At 43.5% G+C, this 25,241-nt stretch overlaps 1 protein-coding gene across 2 annotated transcripts in view; it reads left to right on the top strand.

The window, feature by feature from the left end:
- The first annotated feature begins 1,073 nt into the window (after nucleotides 1-1,073).
- LOC141114151 (tRNA N(3)-cytidine methyltransferase METTL2-like) overlaps nucleotides 1,074-25,241 on the top strand; it is a 46,635-nt gene continuing 22,467 nt past the window's right edge. The window contains exons 1-8 of one of the 2 annotated variants that reach the window (XR_012236879.1): nucleotides 1,074-1,161; nucleotides 3,283-3,540; nucleotides 3,658-3,749; nucleotides 4,669-4,895; nucleotides 8,475-8,524; nucleotides 9,988-10,048; nucleotides 24,603-24,742; nucleotides 25,173-25,237. Coding sequence is in view for 1 of the 2 variants with exons in the window: in XM_073607668.1 (XP_073463769.1) it covers nucleotides 3,296-3,540; nucleotides 3,658-3,749; nucleotides 4,669-4,895; nucleotides 8,475-8,524; nucleotides 9,988-10,048; nucleotides 24,603-24,742 (815 nt within the window). In the remaining variant the exon portion in view is untranslated. The remainder of the gene's footprint in view (nucleotides 1,162-3,282; nucleotides 3,541-3,657; nucleotides 3,750-4,668; nucleotides 4,896-8,474; nucleotides 8,525-9,987; nucleotides 10,049-24,602; nucleotides 24,743-25,172; nucleotides 25,238-25,241) is intronic. The other variant, XM_073607668.1, reaches the window with a different exon arrangement.

Below are 25,241 nucleotides of genomic sequence, written 5' to 3'. Positions count from 1 at the left end.
GGGTTTTTTTCAGTATGTTTGCTCCCCCAAAAAATTTCGAGCACCCGCTGCCGATGCACCTTAGGCTAACCATACATGATCAAATTTCGAAAGAATTTTCTTTTGAAAATCAAAAAATTTGTGCGTTTTGTGATGATGCCGCCATTGATTTAGAAAATCGGCCAACCAAGCCTTCAATTTCACCTCATGTTGCCACGGAAAAGAATTTTCGTGGCCGGGAATCTTCTTTTCTTTCCGGGAATTTTCTTTTCTTGCACAGCGCATTTCTTTTTCCATTACATTTCTCGCACGACTCTCCCATCATTGATTAGAAAATCGTTCGTTTTTAAAAAAAAATTCCAACATGTCCGATCACTCAAATTTGATTGCCGCGTGAAAATCGTCTGTTGCTGCAGCCCCACTAATGGTGCGAAATACGAAGCAAAATTCTTAAAGATTTTCAAAAGAAAATTATTTCGGAATGTGACCCGTGTATGGCCTGCCTTACACTGATAACTGTCCTTCCAGCACTCTCCTCACACTGTACTGACCTGCCTGGAATCTCCTTCCCTTCATATAGGACCTGGAACTACGCACAATGACACCTCAGCCCACCTCAGGAGGGAGCTGTCAATCATCTGTATCTCCCCGCCCACTCACCTCTGGAGAGAGCTGTCAATCATCTGTGTCTCCCCGCCCATTACCCCTCCCCTTCGATCAGAGCGCTCACTCTTCTGCGCCTACTCGCCTAAGGAGAGAACTGTCAATCATCTGTGTCTCCCCCGCCCACTCACTGCAGGAGGCAGCTGTCAATCATATTTGCCACTCCGCCCACTACCCCTCCCCTTCATTGAGAGCGCTCAATCATCCGAGTCTCTCCGCTCACTCCCCTCCCCTCAGCGTGGCGCTATCAACCATCTTTTTCTCCCCGCCCACTATCCCTCCCCCTCCGTTGAGAGCGGTCAATCATGTGCGTCTCACCGCCTCTCAGCTACGCGCTGTCAATCATCTTTGTCACCCCGCCCTGTCCTCCCTCCCCTAAGCTGAGCGCTTCAATCAGCTTTTCCCCCGGTAGTCCCCGCCCCCTCAGCCCCGCCCCCCCCCGTCCTCCTCTTCCTGTACAGTGGAAGTCTCATGTCCTCATGTACGGTGGGAGCTGCTGGGAGAAGTGGATGAGTGCAGGTCAGATGTATTCTGTGTTATGTTCTCCCCCCTCCATCTCTACTGATTGATAGATCTCCATCCTGTACAATACAGGAGAGACCCTCATTCATTGGTAGGCAGCCTGTCTGCTCAGTGGGGACATCACATTATATGGGACTTCTCTCTGATCACAGGGATCCTGGTCAGAGGGAGGTGTGGGTGATGTCAGGGTGTACCCATACCATACATGGCTCCAGGTATAGTCTTCTGCAGTTGGCTGAGCAGAATATTCATGTTATTGTCACCTAATGTGACTGTTCTAGTGGTGGGTGACATCACTGGATTACCAAAAGTATTGGGACACCCGCCTTTACACACACATGAACCTTAATTGCATCTCAGTCTTAGTCCGTAGGGTTCAATATTGAGTTGGCCCACCATTTGGAGCTATAACAGCTTCAACTCTTCTGGAAAGGCTGTCCACAAGGTTTAGGAGTGTGTCTATGGGAATGTTTGACCATTCTTCCAGAAGAGCATTTGTAAGGTCAGGCACTGATGTTGGATGAGAAGGCCTGGCTTGCAGTCACCGCTCTAATTCATCCCAAAGGTGTTCTATCAAGTTGAGGTCAGGACTCTGTGCAGGCCAGTCAAGTTCCTCCACCCCAAACTTGCTCATCCATGTCTTTATGGACCTTACTTTGTGCACTGGTGTGCAGTCATGTTGGAACAGGAAGAGGCCATCCCCAAACTGTTCCCACAAAGTTGGGAGCATAAAATTGTCCAAAATTTCTTGGTATGCTGATATCTTAAGAGTTCCCTTCACTGGAACTAAGGGGCCGATCCCAACCCCTGAAAAACAACCCCACACCATAATCCCCCCTCCACCAAATGATTTGGACCAGTACACAAAGCAAGGTCCATAAAGACATGGATGAGCGCGTTTGGGGTGGAGGAACTTGACTGGCCTGCACAGAGTCCTGACCTCAACCCGATAGAACATCTTTGGGATGAATTAGAGCAGAGACTGCGAGCCAGGCCTTCTCATCCACATCAGTGCCTAACCTCACAAATGCTCTTCTGGAAGAATGGTCAAACCTTCCCATAGACACACTCCTAAACCTTGTGGAAAACCTTCCCAGAAGAGTTGAAGCTGTTATAGCTCCAAAGGGTGGGCCAAGTCAATATTGAACCCTATTTACTAAGACTGGGATGCCATTAAACTTTATGTGCGTGTAAAGGCAGGCGTCCCAATACTTTTGTTAATATAGTGTATTTGATATAGAGGACCTCAACTTTGGCCACTTATGTCTCTTTAATCAGTGAATGAAATGCTACAGAAAGCAGTCAAAGGCTATGGGCATGTGACAAGAGACTGGAAACCTGATAGAGAACTTTTTTTAGGAGACAGTTATAGACTGGAGACTAAGGATGAGCTCCGGCGTGTTCGCACAGCCCACGTGCAGAGCCCGCCAGGAAGTCAGCGCTGCGCTAATCACAGGCGGTGAGACATTTCCCGATCTCTGCAGCTGCGCATCGGGAAAATGTCTCAGTGCCTGTGATTAGCGCAGCACAGTGCCGACTTCCTGGCGGGCTCTACAAGTGGGCTGTGCGAACACGCCGGAGCTCATCCTTACTGGAGAGACATAACAGGAGACGTTCATAGACTGGAGAGACATAACAGGAGACTGCTCAGGGGATACTCGTAGACTACGATCACCCAACATGGGACTGCTCAGGAGAAGGTCATAGACTGAAGAGACATACCATGAGATAGTGATAGCCTGGAAAGACACAACATGAGACTGTTGAGGAGAAGGTCATAGACTGGAGACACCTAACATGAGACTGTTCAGGAGAAGGTCATAGACTGGAGACACCTAACATGAGACTGTTCAGGAGAAGGTCATAGACTGGAGACACCTAACATGAGACTGTTCAGGAGAAGGTCATAGACTGAAGAGACATACCATGAGATAATGATAGCCTGGAAAGACACAACATGAGACTGTTCAGGAGAAGGTCATAGACTGGAGACACATCACATGAGACTTCTCAGGAGACAGTCATAGACTGAAGATGGGTTTTTGTGTTTGTTGTCAAAGTAACCATCATTGGGAATTGTATTGGTCTTGATTATGCACTGATCTTGTGTCCCAATAGCTCCTTTATTTACATGCTCACCTTGGTCAAGCATGGAGGTTCCAGGCTCTTCCCTGTCCTGCTGAGACGTACTTTCACAGTTAATCGGTTTATTCCCCATTGGCCATGTACTTTCTCTGCTGCTGATTGGATCTTCTCTAGAGGGTTCACTATTTCCGAGACATCAATGGCATCTAGTCCTGGTACGGAGGAGAAGAGGCCTCAGTTTGGGAATCGCCTCCTGAAGGATCCAAGTCAGGTCTTCCAGCACAATGCATGGTGAGAAGTGGGATATAGGGGGTGTAATATGAAGTCTATAAGATAAATGAAGGAGGTTTCTTAAAGCTGAACTGTTAAATTTGGAAAACTGACGGCTTATTTTATATGTATATTCAGGGACAATGTACAGTGGTCTGAGGAGCAGGAAGCTGCAGCTAGAAAGAAGGTTCTTGAAAACAGTTGTCAACCAGTATCACTAGAGCAGCAAGGTAAGTGGCAGTGACATGGTGGCTTCTGAAACAGCAGAACTAGAGTAGGAAACATCTAAAGCTGGCGATAGACGAAAAAAAAATGTCCCCCGAAGTAAATCCCACATCAATCATGACGCCAGCCGCACCACCGGACCCGAAAACAAAAAAAAACCTCTGGCCCGACCCCTTGTGGACGTCACCACCCAACATGCTCCTGGCCGGTGACATCACAAGTGGGGGGCGGCCACCCTATGACATCACCGAGTGACTCCTCCCTTGGCTGTTTAAGAACTGTCAGAGCAGGCAGTCAGTGGGAACCTTTGTCGGGGCGGGAGGTGTTTTTTATTTTATTTTTTTTCTGGTCCAGTGGTGCGGCGGGCGGCGTGATTGCTATGGGATCTACTTCGGGGGGACATTTTTTAAAACCTTCTTAATAAAGGAATTGTCAAACTGTGTCTTTTTATTTCTTTTGACACTTTTTTTACTGAATGAGTAGGGGTACAATGTACCCCTTCTCATTCACATGGGGGGGGGCAGGATTTGGGGGCCCCCTAACATTTTTAATGAAGGAATTGTCAAAAACTGTGTGTTTTTTTTTTTTTTTTTTTTTTTTTTTGGGTGAATGAGTTGGGGTACAGTGTTGGTGTCCAGAGTTTTACATGTTGCATATTTCTGAATGTAGAAAATACACACAGGATACCAGTGTAGTGTTATGAGCAGGGCCCATAGAAAACAATTGTTTTCTTTGTGCCCTTGCAGAGACAGGTGCAGAAAAACACAAGTCTCTGCACATGGTGTGAACGAGGCCTAAAGGTCTAGCCTGACAGCACCCTCTTGTCTCTCCTGGGCCTTGCCATTGATCAGTGGGCTCAGGCGGTAAATAAAATGAAGGTCAATGTATAGTTTGCCATTGTGTCATTTTTCTCTCTTCCCACAGAAGAGTATGAAAACAAAGCTAGCAACTTCTGGGATGGCTTTTACACCATCCATGAAAACCGATTCTTCAAAGACAGACAGTGGCTGTTCACAGAGTTCCCTGAGCTGTCCCCCAGTGGTAGGAGCCCCCTAGATTCTGCTGAATGTCAAAGAAAGGACCCTGAGCAAGAAAGATTGGATGTAGACAGTGACTACCCAGGATCCTCTGCTTCTTATCGTATCTTGGAGGTAAAGTGTAGAAACTTATGGACTGCCTCTTGCAGATGACTTGGGTTTTTTTTTTTGTTTTTTTTGTGTTAGGAAAAGTGGACAGTACTCTGGCAATATCCAATGAAAATTTTTATTTCCCACACACACAATTTATATTGGTTGATTTTATGTCATTGAAATAAAGGTAAAGTTTTGGGCTTTTGCCAGAATTTTGACCACTTTTGCTCCAGTTACCTTCTCATTCATAAGGATAACAAGCCTTCTGGTTTTTGGTGAGCTGTTTCTTGTTCTAAGGACGTTCCTTTACAATGTAGCAACTGAACTACAGACAAAGCTCTAAATCCATAGATGAAATGCATCAAAATAAAGCTTTTTTTTTTTTACCGTTCAAAGAATTTGAACTGCTGCCCATTCGTTCTTGAGATTTACAAAGCTTTGACACATAGTCCAGCATGGCAAATAACACCACTTTCCATTTTTCAGTAAGGAATACAGTGGTGTCCACTCTCCAGCCTGCTGATTAAACAGTGAAGGAGCAGCAGCAGACTGATGAAACCATCCCCCTGCTCCCTCGCCTCTCTCTCTCTCCGCTAGTTTCTTATCAGGACATTTGCATGCAGTACATACATATAATGATATATTAGAGAGGAACTGCAGTCTGCTCACATAATTTGTAATAAAAACATCTTTCCCATTCTGAAGCTTCCCTCCAACCACTTTGCATATTATTTTATATATACTGTGATTCTGTACTTGCCAAAAATGCTGCAGAAATCTCTCTCCACCGAGTCTGGCTGCAGCCATTTTAACTGTGGGCAGCTGAAGCTGCTGTCTGTTCACTTCCTGGATTTACACAGAGGCACACCTCCAGCCCTGCAGCTCTCATTGGTCCTCTTATGACTCACCCACCCCCTCCTGGCAAACTCTCACAAGAATTAGAGAGAGAGCTGTGCATGATGTCATAAGCCTAGGCTTTTTACCAGACAAGAAACAGGAAGTGGGCTGTATAAGGTATTTACTGGCAGAAAAAAAATGTTTTACTATCCAAAGTTAAAACAACAAGGGCAGCACAGTGGTGTAGTGGGTAGCATTCTGCCTAGCAGTGAAAAGAGTCGCTGGTTCGATTCCCAACCAAGACACTACCTGCCTGGAGTTTGCATGTTCTCCCTGTGCCTGCGTGGGTTTCCTCCGGGTACTCTGGTTTCCTCCCACACTCCAAAGACATGCTGGTAGATTAATTGGCTTCTGTTCAAAATTGGCCCTAGTGTATGAATGTGAGTTGGGGACCTTGGATTGTGGGCTCCTTGAGGGTAGGGACCAATTTTGTGTGTACGATGTATGTGTGGAGTGCTGCGTGAATTGGCGGCGCTATATGGGTACCTTAAATAAATAAGGATGATTGTAGACACGCACACTCACTCAGGTTGAACCGGATGGACTGGTGTCTTTATTCAACCTTACTAACTACCGTATTTATCGGCGTATAACACGCACCTTTTTCCCCTTAAAATCAGGGGAAAATAGTGGGTGCGTGTTATACGCCGATCCCCGCTAATTGTGATCTATCGGCGGCGATCGCTGCCGACATTCACATAGCGTGTCGTTTTAAATATGGCGCCGCGGAGTTCTGAGGAACTCAGCGGAGCTGAACGAGCGCCGCCGAAATCACAGTGACTGCTCGGAGCCGAGATACACATAGTCGAGTGTATTCGGCTCTTTCCGGCGCCGCTCACAGTCACGCCCAGTCCCGCCATTGGACCTGTGTTATGTCCATCATAGGGCGGGACTGTGAGCAGCGTGGAAAAAAGCCGAATACACTCGACTATGTGTATCTCTGCGGCGTTCGTTCAGCTCCGCCGAGTCCCTCCGAACTCCGTGGCGCCATATTTAAAACTACATGAAGCTATGTATATGTCGGCGGCGGCGGCGGCAAGCATGGACACTGGGGGCAAGGCTGCACTGACCACTGGGGCAAAGCTGCACTGGGGCAAAGCTGCACTGACAAGACTGCACTTGGGCAAAGCTGCACTGACAAGGCTGCAATGGACACTGGGTCAAGGCTGCACTGACACTGAAAAGGCTGCAATGACACTAACAAGGCTGCAGATGAACACTGATGAGGCTGCATTGATGGGCATTTTAATGTAAGTTTTTTTTCCTTAAACTTCCCTCCTAAAAGTTTTTTTCCTTAAAATTCTCTCCTAAACTTGGGGTGCGTGTTATACGCCGGCGCATGTTATACGCCGATAAATACGGTATGTAGAAGATTTAATAGATGGAAAGTTGAAAAAATGACTGGAGTTCCGCTTTAATAAATAGAGAACTGCATGAATTCATGTCTTTTACATCTGCCTGTTATTCAGCTTTAATGTTTTTGGGCGCTTTGGCATTAACCACTTGCCGTGTCCTTCTTGGTTCCCAAGACTGCAGTCCAATGGTGCAATACAGTGTCTTAGTAGTTGGCATTCATGCCTTGCAGGCCTAGAGTCCTTGGTTCAAATTGCAACCTGGACACTATCTGCATGGAGTTTGCATGTTCTCCTGCTTGCGTTTGGTTTTCTCCGGGTACTCTGGCTTCCTCCCGCACTCCAAATACCTGCTGCTAAGTTAATTGTTTCTTGTCTAAATTGCCCTTGGTACGTATGCATGTGAGAGGGGAATTTTAGATCAGTGTATCTCAGCTCCAGTCCTCAAGCGCCCCAACGGGTCATGTTTTTTCAGGATTTCCCTCAAAAGAAATGGCTGTGGTAATTACTAAGGCAGTGAAACTGATCAAATCACCTGTGCAAAATAATGGAAAGCCTGAAAACATGACCTGTTGGGGCGCCTTGGGGACTGGAGTTGAGAAACACTGCTTTAGATTGTAAGCTCCTTGAGGGCATTTATTGATATGAATGTACAATATGCAAAGCACTGCATAAAATATTGGTACTACATAAATACCTGTAATAGGTTCATAAATATCCTATGTGTGACTTGCAGCACTCTCCAGCTTTAATGTCCACCAACCAGGCAAGTTCTTCGGGGATACCATCATTAGGGAGAGATATCTGGAGGCTGCCATTACTGAGCTCTCTTCTGACATGCTGACACTATTGCTGCAATATTTCAAAAAGTTGCAAACCCAAAAGAGGCATATAGATAGGGACTGCTGATGCAACTTCTAGCTCAGTGACACAGAAAGTACGAAAGACATTGGTCTAAATAACAGCCAGTCAGTTAGCATTTTCAAAAGGATGTCAAGAATGGCACCCCCTTTACTGCACTTAAGATGGGTTTACTTTAATGCTTGTCCTTTGTAGTCAAGTGATGTTTTAAACCTGTAGTAAGCATTATCCATTTTACAAACCACCTACACAGCTAAGTTGCAATGTCCTTCACCGTCAGACATATATAATATGAATTGTTCATGCAACACAGATCACCTGATTACTCAGTCTCAGTTCTTGTTGATTGCACTGGCTCAGGTTCTGACGTGATCATCTGATCAGTTTGGTGTAACGAAATGTTATTTGCGGATCAAGGTGTCCTTTTCCCTCAGCCTTCCTATCTCTCTATGATATGTAACCCGCTCTTTTTTTTCTTTTTCAATCATAGGTGGGATGTGGTGTCGGGAACACTGTCTTCCCAATATTGCAGACAAATAAGTAAGTAAATTGTATGTAGCATTCATTTAAATATTTTGTGGCCAGACATCATTAAAGCCTAGATGCCCAAGCCGCTTTTAGAAGATTTAATATTTGTGACGAATTCTGCCTACCTAAATAATTGTACAATTTATTTTAAACACTTCCCTCGGGTTGACGTCATATGTCGTTGTTGACTTGAAATGGAGATATCTGGACGATGCCTGCAGCTACAGCCATCAACCAGATATCTGTTTTTTTCAGCAGGCGATTCCCTGCAATGTAAAAGCCATTATAGCGGCTGTTTAGCCACTTGATTGCTTTTACAGACAGTGAGAGGGGACGTCCCATCCCCCCCCCCTCCGCTGCCCTCCGGGTTCGCCCGTGCGATTGGGGAGCCAGAGAATGAATCTGTCGGCAGTGATGGTTTGCCATAGAGCTGGCCTGGCTCATTGACCCTCGGAGGCCAGAAGCGACGTCATGACAGGCTCCGGCAGATATACATACTGCTGTTGTTTTTTTTTTTTTTTTTAGCTGGAAAGCCTGATATATATATAGACCCCAAAAGCGAACGCATACGTAGGTCACGCCCGCATATGTAAACGGCGTTCAAACCACACATGTGAGGTATTGCCACAAACATTAGAGCAAGACTAATAATTCTAGCCCAAGACCTCCTCTAACTGGTAACCTGTAAACATTTTTAAAGCGTAGCCTATGGAGATTTTTAAGTACCAAAGTTTGGAGCCATTCCACGAGTGTGCGCAATTTTAAAGTGTGACATGTTGGGTATCTATTTACTCAGCGTAACATCCTCTTTCACATTATACAAAAAAATTGTGGTACATTTTTTTTTTTTTTTTTTTAACAATAACTGTGCTTTATAAAAAAGAAAAAAACACATTTAAAATTACTGTGTGACATAAAAAATTGCAACAACCACCATTTTATTCCCTAGGATCTCTGCTAAAATATATAGTAATTTTCTAGCAAACAAATGATGATTTTTACATGTAGGAGAGAAATACCAGAATTGGCTTGGGTGGCAAGTGGTTAATGACATAATAAGGATTTTAATTGGTACATTCTTTTCATAGAAACTTTCTTTTTTTTTTTTTTGTCAACTTTAGTCTGACAAGTAGGCAAAACTAAAAAAAAAAAAAAAAAAAAATCCATTTATGACTTTTTATACTATAATTCCATTAAATAATTACAATATGAAACAGAGGCACACTGCCATTTAGAGGCTGCAGTGCATCCTGATTTTTTTTTTTTTTTTTTTTTTTTTTTTTTTAGTGAATGAAGCCTTTAGCTTACATGTGATCACTATGTCATTGCTGAAATAGTGGTCATGTGATCAGATACCATTTGTGGGGACCAGAACTGCCAGGGACAGCTGAGTTTCACAGCTAGCAACCGTGCATAGTGGTCAGGAAGCAGATGGACACCTTTTATTTCTGATGCTTTTTTCTTTCTTTCTTCAGTGACCCTGGCCTGTTTGTATACTGCTGTGATTTCTCTAGCACTGCTGTGGAACTTGTGAAGGTAGGTGGATGGCAGTAAACACATTTGGGAGATTAACTAGAACTGGAGCAGCTGTGCATAGTAACCAATCGGCCTCTAACTTCAGCTTGTTCAAATAAAGCAGGGGTCTCAAACTGGCTGCCCTCCAGCTGTTGCGGAACTACAAGTCCCATCATGCCTCTGCCCATGGGAGTCCTGCTTGTAACCATCAGCCTTGCAATGCCTCATGGGAATTGTAGTTCTGCAACAGCTGGAGGGCCACCAGTTTGAGATCCCTGAAATAAAGTGATTGTAAAAGATCACAACAACCCATTCAGTTTAAAACTGAAATGAAAGACAAAATATTTGTGTATAGATGTTTTTTCCCTTTTTTATAAGTGATTGCATACCCTCTGTTCTCAGCTGCATAAGAGCTGGGAGAAGGAGAAGCAGCGGTACACCGAGCTTCCCAGTAAATGGCTGTGCAGCGGGGGTTGTCAGAACAAGTCTGATCATTGGCGGAGAGGAGAGCAGGCTGAGTTCCCAGTATAGCTAGAGAACTGACCACAGTGTGCTTTCCTACTTGGCATGGTCAGTTTCTAATAGGAAAGCAAGGGAACTAGCAGGAACACCAGGGATTTCAAACAAAGGAAGCAATACAAATAGAACAGGATACTTTCTCATACAAGTACATGGTACAGCAGGCACATATCAGGAATATGATGTGTTGGGGTAACAAACCCTTTAAGCTTTGACAATAAAACCTGGAAGCTGATTGGTTACTATGCAGAGCTGCACTACATTCTGTGTGCTGCAGTTTTTGTAAACCTCCCCCATTGTTTTACCTGGACATAAATACAATTTTTAAAATGGTCAGTGGGAAAAATGCCATGGAATTAGAATTTTTATTTGCAAAAAAACTTCACCAAACGACTTTATACCTTGGAGCATTAGCTGTACTATCCAGCAGCTTAAAATCAAAGCTCAAATCCAGCCAAAACTGTTTTTCCATTTTGGTGTGGGGAAGGGCAAGAGCCTCTATCCGGTTTATTTTGAAATGTGTCCTTATTGGGGAATGGTACTGTATGTTTAACTGCTTGCCAACCGCCGCACACAGAATGTAGAATGGCACAAGCAGGAAAATGGGCGTACAGGTACCTCCCTTTAAATTTGCTGCCTTTCGGGCGCGCGCCGCGGGAGCGTGGCCCCGGGTCCCGGGAACTCGATGCTCTCTGGCGGCCCGCGATTGCGGTGTGGAGAGGTAGAACAGGGAGATGCCTATGTAAACAAGGCATTTCCCCGTTCTGCCTTGTGTCATGACAGAGATCCACTGCTCCCTGTGATCGGGAGCAGTGATCGCTGTCATGTCCTAGGTACCCCCTCCCCCCACAGTTAGAATCACTCCCTAGGACACGGTTAACCCCTTCCCTGCCAGTGTCATTTACACAGTAATCAGTGCATTTTTATAGCACTGATTGCTGTATAAATGACAATGGTCCCAAAATAGTGTCAAAAGTGTCCGATGTGTCCACCATAATGTCGCAGTCATGATAAAAATCACAGATCGCCGCCATCATTAATAATAAAAATGCCATAAAACTATCCCCTATTTTGTAGACTCCATAGCTTTGCCGCAAACCAATCAATATACGCTTATTGTGATTTTATTTATTTATTTATTTTTTTGTTTACCAAAAATATGTAGAAGAATAAATATAAAACAGAAACAATAAGCGCACACAAATAAAACAGATGGCTAAAATGACAATTGCAAGCTGAACACCAAAAGGCAAACCACAACACCTAGAAAAATTGATATAATAAGTAAAAAAGGTGCAGCGCAATAAAATAAGTCCATACACTTTAACATTGAAAAGTGTTAAGTCCACCACGTGATAATAGAGGGTAGTGACAAGTCCTCCACCATCAATATTATGCACTCTTACCAGATCAGATGGACCATTTGAATGAACAAATGGTCACACACACTTGTTACCCACATATGGGGTGAGAAAGATGGATCAGTCCAGCAGCACCTTGCCTGCGGTTGCAATACCACTGATTTATGCTATATTTGGCCGCATGTTTTCTACGTACAAGTTCTAGTACATTGTGCTGGCTATCTTTTTTATTCAATAAATGACTTTTAAGTGTGCACTTAGATTGTGTTCACTTATTTCATTTCCATATACAACATTCATCCACCTGGGAAGTACTCCGTTTATGCTGCTGGACTTTCTCACCCCATATGTGGGTAACAAGTGTGTATGACCATTTGTTCTTTAAATTGGTCCATCTGATCTGGTAAGAGTGCAATTAATTAATTTAAATGGCCCCTGTTCACATCTGAACATTCTGTTGCCTGAAGCAAAATGCCTGAAGCTCAAAAAAATACACAAGCTTCTTTTTAGGCAGATTATAGGCGTTTTACTGCTTTTTACATTGGTGACTTTTTTTTACCTCAAAACACCTGTACAAAAACGCTACAAAAACACCCTAAAAAAGGCCTGAAAACGATATGCTCAGGTGCGAATGCAGCCTTATGAGTATCGGAGGCCATAGGGACCACATAATCAGTAAGTATTCTCGGGTTTCCCAAGAATACTTGGGATCATGTTATATGTTCAGTTTAGATGTAAATGTGTGACGTGAACAATTAATGGTGAGGGAATTTTACAAGGTGTATCTAAAAAGTTTGGTGACTGGTATCAGAAAACAAACAGAAGATACAAGCAAATTACCTTTATTGGCTTTCAAAATAATCGCCATCCTTCACAACACACTTTGGGCAACGTTCATAAAGTTTCTGGAAACTGTCGACAAAGGTCTCTTTAGGAATCGATCGAACCACTGTCACACATTCTTGGATTGGCGCCATGTTTGCAAAATGTGCGTCTTTCATGACGCTCTTCAGGCTACTTTTGCAGGCGACTTTTTTTGGGTCGCAGGGAAGACGGTGAACACCATTCCATCGATTTCTGCTTGGATTCTGGATCGAACTGGTAGCACTAGATCTCATCCCCTGTGACGATCGTTCACAGAAAGGATGGATCCTGGTCACATCAATAGTAGAGTCAGTTGCTGATCTCGTGCCAGCATTTATCGCACTCGCTCCATCATGTCTGGGGTTCTGCTTGTCGACAACTGTCCCAAACGTGGCTCATCATCAATCATTTCCTTCCCGTCGCTAAAGCGCTTGAACCAGTCATACAAATGTTCTGCTCATGGCTTCTGTCCCGTACACTTGCCTCAACATTTCATGCGTCTCCGTTTTCCCCACTTTGTTGCAGAACTTGATGTTCACTCGTTGCTCCATTGCTCTGTGACCCTACCTCTCACACTGACTACGTTAGACTGCCCGCAGTGGGTTTACCCTAATGGACAAGTGTACTTCACGATAGGTGGCGCTCCTCGACGTGTCCCTGGATAGCCATGTGCATGCGTGCGCACCTGGCCCATGTTGCTGTTGAGATTTCGGACCATTCACCAAACTTTTTAGACGCACCTTGTATTTGTTATGCTGCATGTGTGAGGAAAAAAGGACATAATGTCAGCAGATATTAACAGTCAGTAAGGTACACAGCAATGCTCATGCAGATTTCTTTGCCTTTCGTTTTGATGCGGATTCATCCATTTATTGGAATTTAAAGTGTGATTTGCAGGATTAGATTGTGTAGCTGCATATGTACAGTATCTAATGTATGGTTTCTTGGTAAATTTTATGCTGTTTTTTTTTTTTTTTTTTTTTTTTTCTTATTGTGATTCATCATTGCATACTGTCAGACTGACCCACTCACCGCAGAAATGTGTCATGACAGATTTTCACACTTTCTGTCATGTTCTTGGACATCAGCCTTGACACCTTTCATGATGCCATGGCGCTTGAATTGTAAATGTATAAATTACCCATGTGCCTATAGATACCTGGGAAGGTTCCCGACACTCAGAACTAAGGAAGCCACTTGTTGAAGGCATTTCACCACTCATCCATTACTGAAAAAGTCCAGTTAAATGCAAAAAACTACTACTAGCTTATTTTGGGAAGGTTATTAGCTATCTCCCCCTTTCCAACACAGGGATGAACCCTTAAAATAAATTTCCGGTCTCCGGGAACTCCTACTAAAAATTACTATATGTACAACTGAAGATACATTTAGTGTGATGGGGAGTGGGAAGAATTACCCCCATACGGATATCTAAAAAGATCAGTGATGTCGTCGGTGGGAACTTATCTGAGAGCCAGAAACTGCTCCTTGCTCAAGGAACCGGTAGCAACCTCTGGAGGAACCCTGGAGTTCCATGAAACCCTGGTTGAGAAACCATGAGCTATCTAATAAATAGAAGAAGCTATGACTGGTCGCTTCTTTTGTTTTTCGCAAAGGAATGATTTGAGAGAACTGTAAAATCCTGAGGGCTTTGCACCTCGACACCAAACATAAGGCAGATTGACTTCTGAAATATTTTGTAGAAATAAGTTCACATGTAATGGGCTCAGGGGCTCTCCTACCGCAAGGCAAAGAGGGCATTTGCCTTGGGCGGCAGTGTTCAGGGAGGCAGCGCCACCCCCAGGCTCCCTCTTCCTGACACTTCACCCCGCTGCACTGACCCCAGCAAACCCGATGCCCTGCAGCTGTCGGCTTCCCTCCTCTGCCCTCCCACCGACTTTGGGAGCTGCAGGGCATCTATAGAGGGATCGGTTTGTCCACATAGATCTCCATCTGCTCCTCCGACCTACCTTTAGCACCCCCCCCCACCTCCCTGATTGCCAGGGCCCCATTCAATGCAGCCGCTGGCCGGCTCTCCCACCTTACCCTCCTGCCAGATGCAGCCCCTTTCCTGAAAGAAAACACAGCATTTACAGTACTGATCGCTTCTGTATTCATTATTCACTCAAACACAGTGAACCGTGTTTACTATTTGTCAGTTTGTGAATGAAATATGATATTAAATATGGTAATGGTAATATGGTTGAACTTGATGGAATGTCTTGTCTTTCTTTCAACCTAACTATGTAACTGTTTACTATATTTCATTTTATGACTGAATAGGAGTCTCTATACAGACTCCTCTTCATTCATCCACAGTGCAGCTCAGCCTGCAGAGAAAGGGACTGTCTTCATTCCCTTTCTCTGTCTCAAAAAAGAGACATTAGAGGTCTGTTTAGACCCCTGATGTCTCTCCAAAAAAAAAATGTAAAAAAATAACATAATAAAAATTGTACATGTACAAAAAAAATAAACAAATTTATAAAAAAAAAAAGTTAAATAAAACCAAAAACATAGTAAGAGCCTTTTCACACGGGTTCTGTAAAGCAGATCCGCCTGCTCAGCGGGGGATCTGTCTGCTATGCGGACTCAGACAACGCTTGCTCTTCTCTATGGGGTGGTTGGATAGAATCAGACCACCTGTTTTTGGTGGGATTGGATGGTGGTGGGTGTCGACAGTTAGGAAGGGGTGGGACAAATTTAAATGGGGGGGGCGTCCAATTTTAGTCTTTCCTAGGGCGGCACAAAACCAAAATACACCACTGAATGGGCTGTATAAGTAGGAATTAGGTTCTGCCGTTAGAGATCATTCTATGTGTTTTCTAGTATCTGAGTTTTTTAATATACCGTAACTCTTGGCTGAGGACTTCCATGTTCCTTTCTGTTCTGTGTGCTCCAGAGTTCTCTGAGGTGTTCTTCCATGCTGAGCCTATGTTCTGTGTCTGGTGGATGATCAACATGGTGTTGAGTGCAAGGTAAAGCAAGTGGTCTAGGCCAGATGGGCATGTGTCAGGGTAACTCCTCCTGTGCTTGAAGTTCATCTAAAAGGATAGGAAGGGTTTAGTATAAAGAGAGCATCTAGATAACATTGTGATTAGTGCATGTCAGCACAGTGGCTCAGTGATTAGCACTTTTGCTGAGCAGCACTAGGTTTGTCCGTTCGAATCCCAACTACGTCACTAGCTGCATCAAGTTTGCATTCCAAAGGCATGCTGGTAGGTTAATGGCTCCTATCTAAATTGGCCCTTGTATGTGTATATATTAATGTGAGTTGAGGACCTTGGATTGTAAGCTCCTTGACAGCAGGGACTGATGTGAATGTACATTATCCCCTTTGTGCTAAGCGTGCGCATATATGCGGCCTCGGCTTTCGGGGGTTATACCGGGATGATGCCCGCAGCTGCAGGCATTATCCCGGTACCGTTTTTTAGAGCTTTCCAGGGATAACAACCGATGCGGCTAAGAGCCGCTCTATTGTTATCCTGGAGGGGACACCCCCCCACCGCTCTGACCGGGCCTCCCGTCCCACCAGGAGACGCGATCCGGCACTTCCAGCGCCTAGCCACAGACTTTAAACAGCTTTGTTCAACTCGAATGTAAACACGGAAGTGAGGTCACAACGTCACTTCCGGTTTACTCGGCTGCCAATGGAACCTGATTTTAAAAAATTATACAGTATTCAGAGTCATTTTCGGCGATCTGAATACTTTGAAGTGCAAAGGTGGGATTGGAGATCTTTTAGACCCCCCGATCCCTCCATAAAGAGTACCTGTCACCACCTATTACTGTTACAAGGGATGTTTACATTTCTTGTGACGGCAATAAAAGTGATCATTTTTTTTTTTTAAACACAATTTAATAATATAAAAATAAATAAGAATTTTTTTTTTTAAAGCGCCCCCGTCCCCACGAGCTCGCGCAGCAAAGAAAACGCATACGGAAATTGCGCCCGCATATGTAAACGGTGTTCAAATCACACATGTGAGGTATCGCCGCGATCGTCAGAGCGAGAGCAATAATTCTAGTTACCACCTCTGTAACTCTAACCTGGTAACTGTAAAACAAATTTAAAGAGTCGCCTATGGAGATTTTTAGGTACTGTACTTTGTCGCCATTCCACAAGTGCGTGCAATTATAAAGCATGACATGTTTGGTATCTTTTTACTCGGCGTAACATCATCTTTCACATTATACAAAAAAATTGGGCTAACTTTACAGTTTTGTTTTTTTAAAAATTCATGAAAGCATCCCTTTTCCCAAAAAGTTGAGTTTAAAACACCACTGCACAAATACCGTGTGATATATATATATATATATATATATATATATATATATATATATATATATATATATATATATATATATATATATATATATATATATATATATGTGTGTGTGTGTGTGTGTGTGTGTGTGTGTATATATATATATATATATAGTTTGGGGATTCTAAGTAATTTTCTAGCAAAAAATACGGATTTTAACTTGTAAACACCAAATGTCAGAAATAGGCTTAGGCAGGAAAGGGTTATAGAAGTAACACACTGCATAAACTGTCAGAGCTTTAAAAATACCCGTAATAAATAACCATAATTTAAAGTGGTTCTAAAGGTAGTTTTTTTACCTTAATGCAGGCTTTTCATTATACTTACCTTTCCTTATACTTACCTGAGCCTGATCTCGATTCAGTGATGTGCACAAAAGCAGAGGCTCTCTTGGTTCTTTCCCTCCTTATTGGCTCAAGAGACAGCGTTGGGAGACATTGGCTGCTGTCAATTACAGCCAGTGAGAAGGGAGTTGGGGGTGAGGCCGAGCCACACTCTGTGTCAATGGACATTCAAAGGAGCAAGCATGCACAAGTGCCCCTATAGCAAGCAGCTTCCTATGGGGGCACTAGGTGGGGGGGGGGGGGGGCAGGAGCGCCAGGAGCGCCAGCAGGGGACCCAAGAAGAGGAGGATAGGGGCTGCTCTGTGCAGAACCATTGCACAGAGCAGGTAAGTATGACATGTTTGTTACAGTATCTCACAAAAGTGATTACACCCCTCACATTTTTTGTAAATATTTTATTATATCTTTTAATGTGACAACACTGAAGAAATGACACTTTGCTACAATGTAAAGTAGTGAGTGTACAGCTTGTATAACAGTGTACATTTGCTGTCCCCTCAAAATAACTCAACACACAGCCATTAATGTCTAAACGGCTGGCAACAAAAGTGAGTACACCCCTAAGTGAAAATGTCTAAATTGGGCCCAATTAGCCATTTTCCCTCCCTAGTGTCATGTGACTCGTTAGTGTTACAAGTTCTCAGGTGTAAAGGGGGAGCAGGTGCGTTCAATTTGGTGTTATCGCTCTCACTCTGTCATACTGGTCACTGGGAGTTCAACATGGCACCTCATAGCAAAGAACTCTCTGAGAATCTGAAAAAAATATATATTGTTGTTCTTCATAAAGATGGCCTAGGCTATAAGAAGATTGCCAAGACCCTGAAACTGAGCTGCAGCACAGTGGCCAAGACCATACAGCGGTTTAACAGGACAGGTTCCACAGAGAACAGGCCTCGCCATGGTCGACCAAAAAAGTTGAGTGCATGTGCTCAGTGTCATATCCAGAGGTTGTCTTTGGGAAATAGATGTATGAGTGCTGCCAGCATTGCTGCAGAGGTTGAAGGGGTGGGGGGTCAGCCTGTCAGTGCTCAGACCATACGCCACACACTGCATCAAATTGGTCTGCATGGCTGTCATCCCAGAAGGAAGCCTTTTCTAAAGATGATACACAAGAAAGCCCACAAACAGTTTGCTGAAGACAAGCAGACTAAGGACATTATTGGAACCATGTCCTGTGGTCTGATGAGACCAAGATAAACTTATTTGATTAAGATGGCGTCAAGCGTATGTGGCAGCAACCAGGTGAGGAGTACAAAGACAAGTGTGTCTTGCCTACAGTCAAGCATGGTGGTGGGAGTGTCATGGTCTGGGGCTGGATGAGTGCTGCCGGAACTGGGGAGCTACAGTTCATTGAGGGAGCCATGAATGCCAACATATACTGTGACATACTGAAGCAGAGCATGATCCCCTCCCTTTGGAGACTGGGCTGCAAGGCAGTGTTCCAACATAACGACCCCAAATACACCTCCAAGATAACCACTGCCTTGCTAAAGAAGCTGAGGGTAAAGGTGATGGACTGGCCAAGCATGTATCCAGACCTAAACCCCATTGAACATCTGTGGGGCATCTTCAAACAGGAGGTGGAGGAGCACAAGGTCTCTAACATCCACCAGCTCTGTGATGTCATCATAGAGAAGTGGAAGAGGACTCCAGTGGCAACCTGTGAAGCTCTGATAAACTCCATGGCCAAGAGGGTTAAGTCAGTGCTGGAAAATAATGGTGGCCACACAAAATATTGACACTTTGGGCCCAATTTGGACATTTTCACTTAGGGGTGTACTCACTTTTGTTGCCAGCGGTTTAGACATTAATGGCTGTATGTTGAGTTATTTTGAGGGGACAGCAAATTTACACTGTTATACAAGCTGTACACTCACTACTTTACATTGTAGCAAAGTGTCATTAATTTCAGTGTTGTCACATGAAAAGATATAATAAAATATTTACAAAAATGTGAGTGGTGTACTGACTTTTGTGAGATACTGTATATAAAAAAATAAATAAATTGAGCATTTACAATCATCTTTAAAGCATCTTGGAAAACATAGATAAATTTTACTTTTATCAGGTGTAAGGAATTTTAGGAAGAGAACAGTCTGTGGGAAGACCACATGATTTTGGAGTCCCTGCTAATAGTATATTCACAGCTCCATGTACATACGTGTGATGGTCAGTGGGCGGAATGCTCCTTAGTGGTTTGTGGGAACAATCCCACATGCAGATGTCTGTAAAGATCATTGGTGTCCATAGAAACTTATCTGTGAGTCATCCGTGAGCTCATTCCTCAAGGATCCTCTGCCAACCTTTGGTAGAACCTCAGGGTTATACAGAACCCTGGTGAAGAAAGACTGATATAGATTATTATTATTATACAGGATTTATATGGCGCTAACAGTTTACGAAGCACTTTACAATATAAAAAAGTAGACAGTACAGTTACAATACAATAAAATACAAGAGGGTTAAGGGCCCTGCTCATAAGAGCTTACAATCTAAGATGGTGGGGCAAGTGGTACAAAAGGTTATAACTGTGGGGGATGAGCTGATGGAAGTGATAAAACATTTGTTGGAGGCTTGATAGGCTTCCCTGAAGAGATGAGTTTTCAGGGATGGTCTAAAGGCAGCCAGAGTAGGAGATAGTCGGCTAGATTGAGGTAGAGAATTCCAGAAGATGGAAGAGGCTCTGGAGAAGTCCTAGATGTCAGGGCTGGGATCAGCCCTTCCTTCTCAAAGCTGGCTGCTCAGCTGTCGGCTAATTGCCAGCTCCTATCTCTCCACAGTGACTCACCTGTTGATGATATGCTGCTCGTCAGTCCTGCCTACTTAAGCCGTCCAGTCCAGATGATCTCTGCCTTCACCTTGGTCACATGTCGACGCTCTCCTGTGTTCCTGTTAAAGACTTGCTTGGCTGACATTCCTTCTGGCTCCAGATCCTGCTTGCTGTTCTACTACGCTCATCTCTGGCTCCCTGACGTTTTGGCTTGTCTGACTATCCGTTTCTGAACTCTGTTTTGACTAAGTTTACTCTGTTTACCTTTTTTTATTTTAAACGAGTGTGATTTAACTGTACTTCTGTCTCAGTCTGATTCATGGTTTCTGGCACTAAAGACAAGCATGGGAGGAGGAGACAAGGCAGCTTGAGAGCAGGAGGTCTTGAGAGGAGTGGATAGGACAGTTTGGGTGATATTTGGAGACAGGATTCATGATGTAGCTCGGGGCGGAGTTGTGAATGGCTTTGTATGTTGTAGTTAGTCTTTTGAATTTAATTTGGTGGGCGATTGAAAGCCAGTGTAGGGATTGGCAGGGAGGGGTGGCAGACACTAAGCGGCTGGTAAGGTACATGAGTTGGGCAGCAGCATTCATGATAGACTGAAGAGGGGATAGCCTATGGAGAGGTAGGCCTATGAGGAGAGAGTTGCAATAGTCAAGACGAGAGATAACAAGGGAGTGAATGAGTAGTTCGGTGGTTCATTAGTAAAAAGGGGCACATTTTAGAGCTGTTACGAAGGTGAAATCTACATGCTTTTGACAACAATTGGATTTGGGGCTGAAAGGACAGGTCAGAGTCTAGGATTATACCTAGTACCCTGGGGTGAGGGGAGGGATTGATGATTGCATTATTGATTTTGATGGAAAAGTCATGGGGGGGATATTAGCTCGGTTTTGGAGAGATTTAGTTTAAAGCGTAACTCCACTTTTGTTGAGAAAAAACATTCCCCTCTGGGTGATCTATGTACATTGCAAGGATTATTACAAACTTTGTTGCAATAACCTTTTGTTATTCTGAAGAAATCCATGTCTCTGTGCCTCTGTTCTGAGTAGGTCTAATGGGAGTGGTTTCATAATTAACTGTCAGGTGTGGAGCTACCGGGCACTAATGAGGAAATCTGCTGGGCCTGCATCCCTTTAGACGTGTTCCTATTGAAAGTATCTCTCAAAAAATAACGTTTTTGTTCCTATTGAAAGTATCTCTCAAAAAATAACGTTTTTGTTGCAAGGGATGCCTGAAATCTGACTATCTTAGGCCCCTTTCACTCTTGTACAACTTGTCCCATGATTTGGGACTGCAAAGTAGCGTTACAAGTCGTTCCCCATGATTTCCAATGACAACCATTCGTATTAGTACGACTTCAAAGTAGTCTCTGCACTACTTTGGTGCATTCCCTGAAATAGTGGCGAAATCGCGTGACTTTGAGGTCGCAGTAATGTGAAAGGGGCCTTAGGCCCCTTTCACATGACTTCAAAGTCGCGCAATTTTACCGCAATTTCACAGGCGCGATTTTACCGTGATTTTGCCGCGATTTGGGAGCAGTACTACTTTGTACAACTTTGCCACAACTTTGGCATTAAACATTCTCAGCTTGTGCTTACAAAGTCGTACTGAAATCGTGTCTATATTATTCAGGTACGATTTGCATGCTACTTGAGGGTTTAACCTTGAGGTCTATGGAGTACAAATCGTATGGAAGTTGGACCAAAGTAGTGCAGGGACTGCTTTATAGTTGGCACGACTTAAAGTCGTGCCAATATGAATGGTAGTCATTGAAAATCATGGAGAATGACTTGTCATACGATTTTGCAGTACAAAATCGTGGGACAAGTCGTATAAGTGTGAAAGGGGCCTTAGGCCCCTTTTACACTGAGGTGGTTTGCAGGCGCCATTGCGCTAATAATAGCGCCTGCAAACCAACCCGAAAGTGCCGCTGCTTTGTCTCCAGTGTGAAAGCCCCGGGGGCTTTCACACTGGAGCGGTGCGCTAGCAGGACGGGAAAAAAAGTCCTGCTAGCAGCATCTTCGGAGCGGTGAAGGAGTGGAGTGTATACCGCTCCTTCACCGCTCCTGCCCATTGAAATCAATGGGACAGCGTGGCTATACTGCCGGCAAAGCGCCTCTGCAGAGGCGCTTTGCGGTGGTTTTTAACCCTTTCTCGGCCGCTAGCGGGGGGTAAAACTGCCCCGCTAGTGGCCGAATACCGTCGGTAAAGCGCTGCTTACCGCCGCCCCCGCCCCAGTGTGAAAGGGCCCTTAGAAAGACTTCTGGGAAAACCTGGTGAGCCAATCTCACAAGCAGGAACTGATGTTTCTGGGGAGTGGTCAGTACACACTCTGTGTACAGAACAACTCCAGGTAGCCCTATTGCAATGTAATTCTCAGAAAATGACATTGGCTGCAGATTGAAAAGGAAAGGTAATTTTTAATAACATTCAATAACAAAATGATTAGTGTCGCAATCATATGCTCTGTATTATTTTTTATTTGCTATTTTTTTATTCCCACAAAAGTGGTTAAGGAAGTATGATTTGAAATACCTGATAAAAGTGAATTGGGGCTCCCGTGCCCTTCCCTCCCCCTTTTTTTTGGCCTGTGGCCTTCTGGTGCTTTTTCCCCTTTTTCCTTGTCTTATCTCCGATTCCCAATTTTTAGGTGTGTGATCCCTTGCCCTGCAGCGTCACCTTCTTACCTAATTTCCCTCATATTTCTGATCGATTCTCTTCCTTTTTTGGATTTGTATAGGCTGTATTTTGCACCACTGTAGAGGTATTGGCAGATAGGTTCCCCACCCCGTTGTTGTGGGGAACCTATCCAGGACCCTCTTGCCTTTAAGGCTTATTGACTATGCCTGTTTACTGCTGTTGTTTCTGTTCTCGGTTTTCTTACATTGCCTTATTTTAGCCTTCCTTTGCTATCATGCAAGCCAACCCCTGGTATAAATGTCAAAGCTAGCCCCTGCATGGGCAGAATTATTGTATGTTAACTCCTTGTTAAAAGCGAATAAACCTTATTGAAACAAAAAAAAAAAAAGTTTGGGGATTCATAAGTCTTCCTATGCAAATAAATCTTTTGTTTTGTTTGACATGCACATCCCCGAATATGTGCAAGAGACAAAAGTGATCTTTTTTGTGTCCAGAGTTTAACATATTGGTAAACCTCCTATAATTGTTATAGGATCAAGAATTGATTTTTTTTTTTTTTTAAATTGGTCGCACAGCCCTCAGTGCTTTGACAGTACTGTCTGGTGACAACCTCAGATGCAAAACCTTTTCCAATCATAAAAGTATTAATCAACAAAGCATGATTGATTATCTACTTGCTGACTGCATAACTCAGTTATACGACAGCAGAGCGGCTCTACTGCATTGGATCATGTACTAGGTACATTTCCGGGTAGGGCGCGTGCACCGCAGCTGTGCTATGATTAGACACAGCACAAGCCGATCAGCGGGTGTCGGCCAATGGATGTCTGCCTGCATCCACTGATTGGCGAGGAGAGACACAGAATGGAGCTCTGCCTATGTAAACCAGTCAGAGCTCTGTTCTCTCAGCAGGGATGTGATGGATCTTCTTTCCCTGCAAAGCAGGGGAAAAAAATCCATCGCATCCCTTAGTAAAAGCACCACACATAGTACACAAAAACAGTGGTTAGGCACGCATTTAACCCCTTGATCTCCCTAGATGTTTAACGCCTTCCCAGCAAGTATCATTAGTACAGTGACAGTGCTTATTTTTAGCACTGATCAGTGTATTCTTGTCGCTGGTTCCCACAAAGTGTCAAATTGTCCGCCACAATATTGCAGACCCACTATAAGTTGCTGATCACCACCATTACTAGTATTAAAAAAAAATTCCAGTATATATCCAGTAGTTTGTAGACGCTATAACTTTTGTGCAAACCAATCAGTGTACATTAATTAGGATTTTTTTTACCAAAGATGTGTAGCAGAATACATATTGGCCTAAATTTTTTAAAGAAATTATAAAATTTTAAATTTTAAAAAGAAATTAGATTTTTTTTTTTTCGATTTTTATCAGATATGTTTTTATAGCAGAAATTTTAAAAAACATTTTTTTTCTTTTTTCAAAATTGTCGGTCTTTTTTTGTTTTCAATAAATAATAATAAAATAAATTTAGAAAAAACCCAGAGGTGATCAAATACCACCAAAAGAACGCTCTGTGGGAAGAAATGACATACTGTATATGTTATTTATGTACAGCGTTTACTGCACAATTGTCAGTAATGCAGTTCCATAAAGCAAAAAATGGCCTGGTCATGAAGGGGGGGGGTAAATCTTCCGGAGGTCAAGTGGTTCTACATATATTTATGCATGAAAGAAATGTGGAATATAGTGCATGAAAGCAATAGTTTCTGTTCCAACTTTTACAGACTAATCCTCATTATGATCCATCACGATGCTTCGCCTTTGTCCACGACCTATCGGATGAGAATTTGCAGTACCCCATTCCTGAGGAGAGCTTAGATGTCATTGTTCTCATCTTTGTCCTTTCAGCCATCCTTCCAAGCAAGTGAGTGACCTGTAAAATGGCAAACTATTTCTGCACCAGGGGCTTAGATGGAAAACTGCAGCTGTGGACTTTCTGCTGAGTTTGCAGCCAATGATTTTAATATGTACCTTTCTATAAAATGGATTGTCCTGACCACATTGTGTAACAAGAACAGCTTCAATTGAAGTATTTTTAAAGTGAACTCCTCACCAGATCTTTTTTTTTTTTTTTTTTTTTTTTAGGGTTTTTTTTTAGGGTTTTTTTTTAAATAAAAATCGAATTGCTAAATACACAGCTGAAAGTCAGCCAGTCTAGCAAGTCTTGTGATTTACACACATTTTCCACACTGCACAGCCAGACAGGTGACACGTAGTTCCTGATCATGTGGTTCATTATGCTGGTTTAGTAACTGGAGATCATAGAAAAGCTGTCATTGTTGACTTTTTTCTAGAAGATCTAGTTGCCTGGCTGTTATGCAGACCCTCCGACTTCACTACTTTGAGTCACTGACCAGGAGTAA

This window comes from Aquarana catesbeiana, linkage group LG12 (genome assembly GCF_042186555.1).
Source record: "Aquarana catesbeiana isolate 2022-GZ linkage group LG12, ASM4218655v1, whole genome shotgun sequence".
NCBI classification, from domain to species: domain Eukaryota; kingdom Metazoa; phylum Chordata; class Amphibia; order Anura; family Ranidae; genus Aquarana; species Aquarana catesbeiana.
Note: the sequence above shows the minus strand (reverse complement) of the source record. Positions and strands in the feature narration are given on the sequence as shown.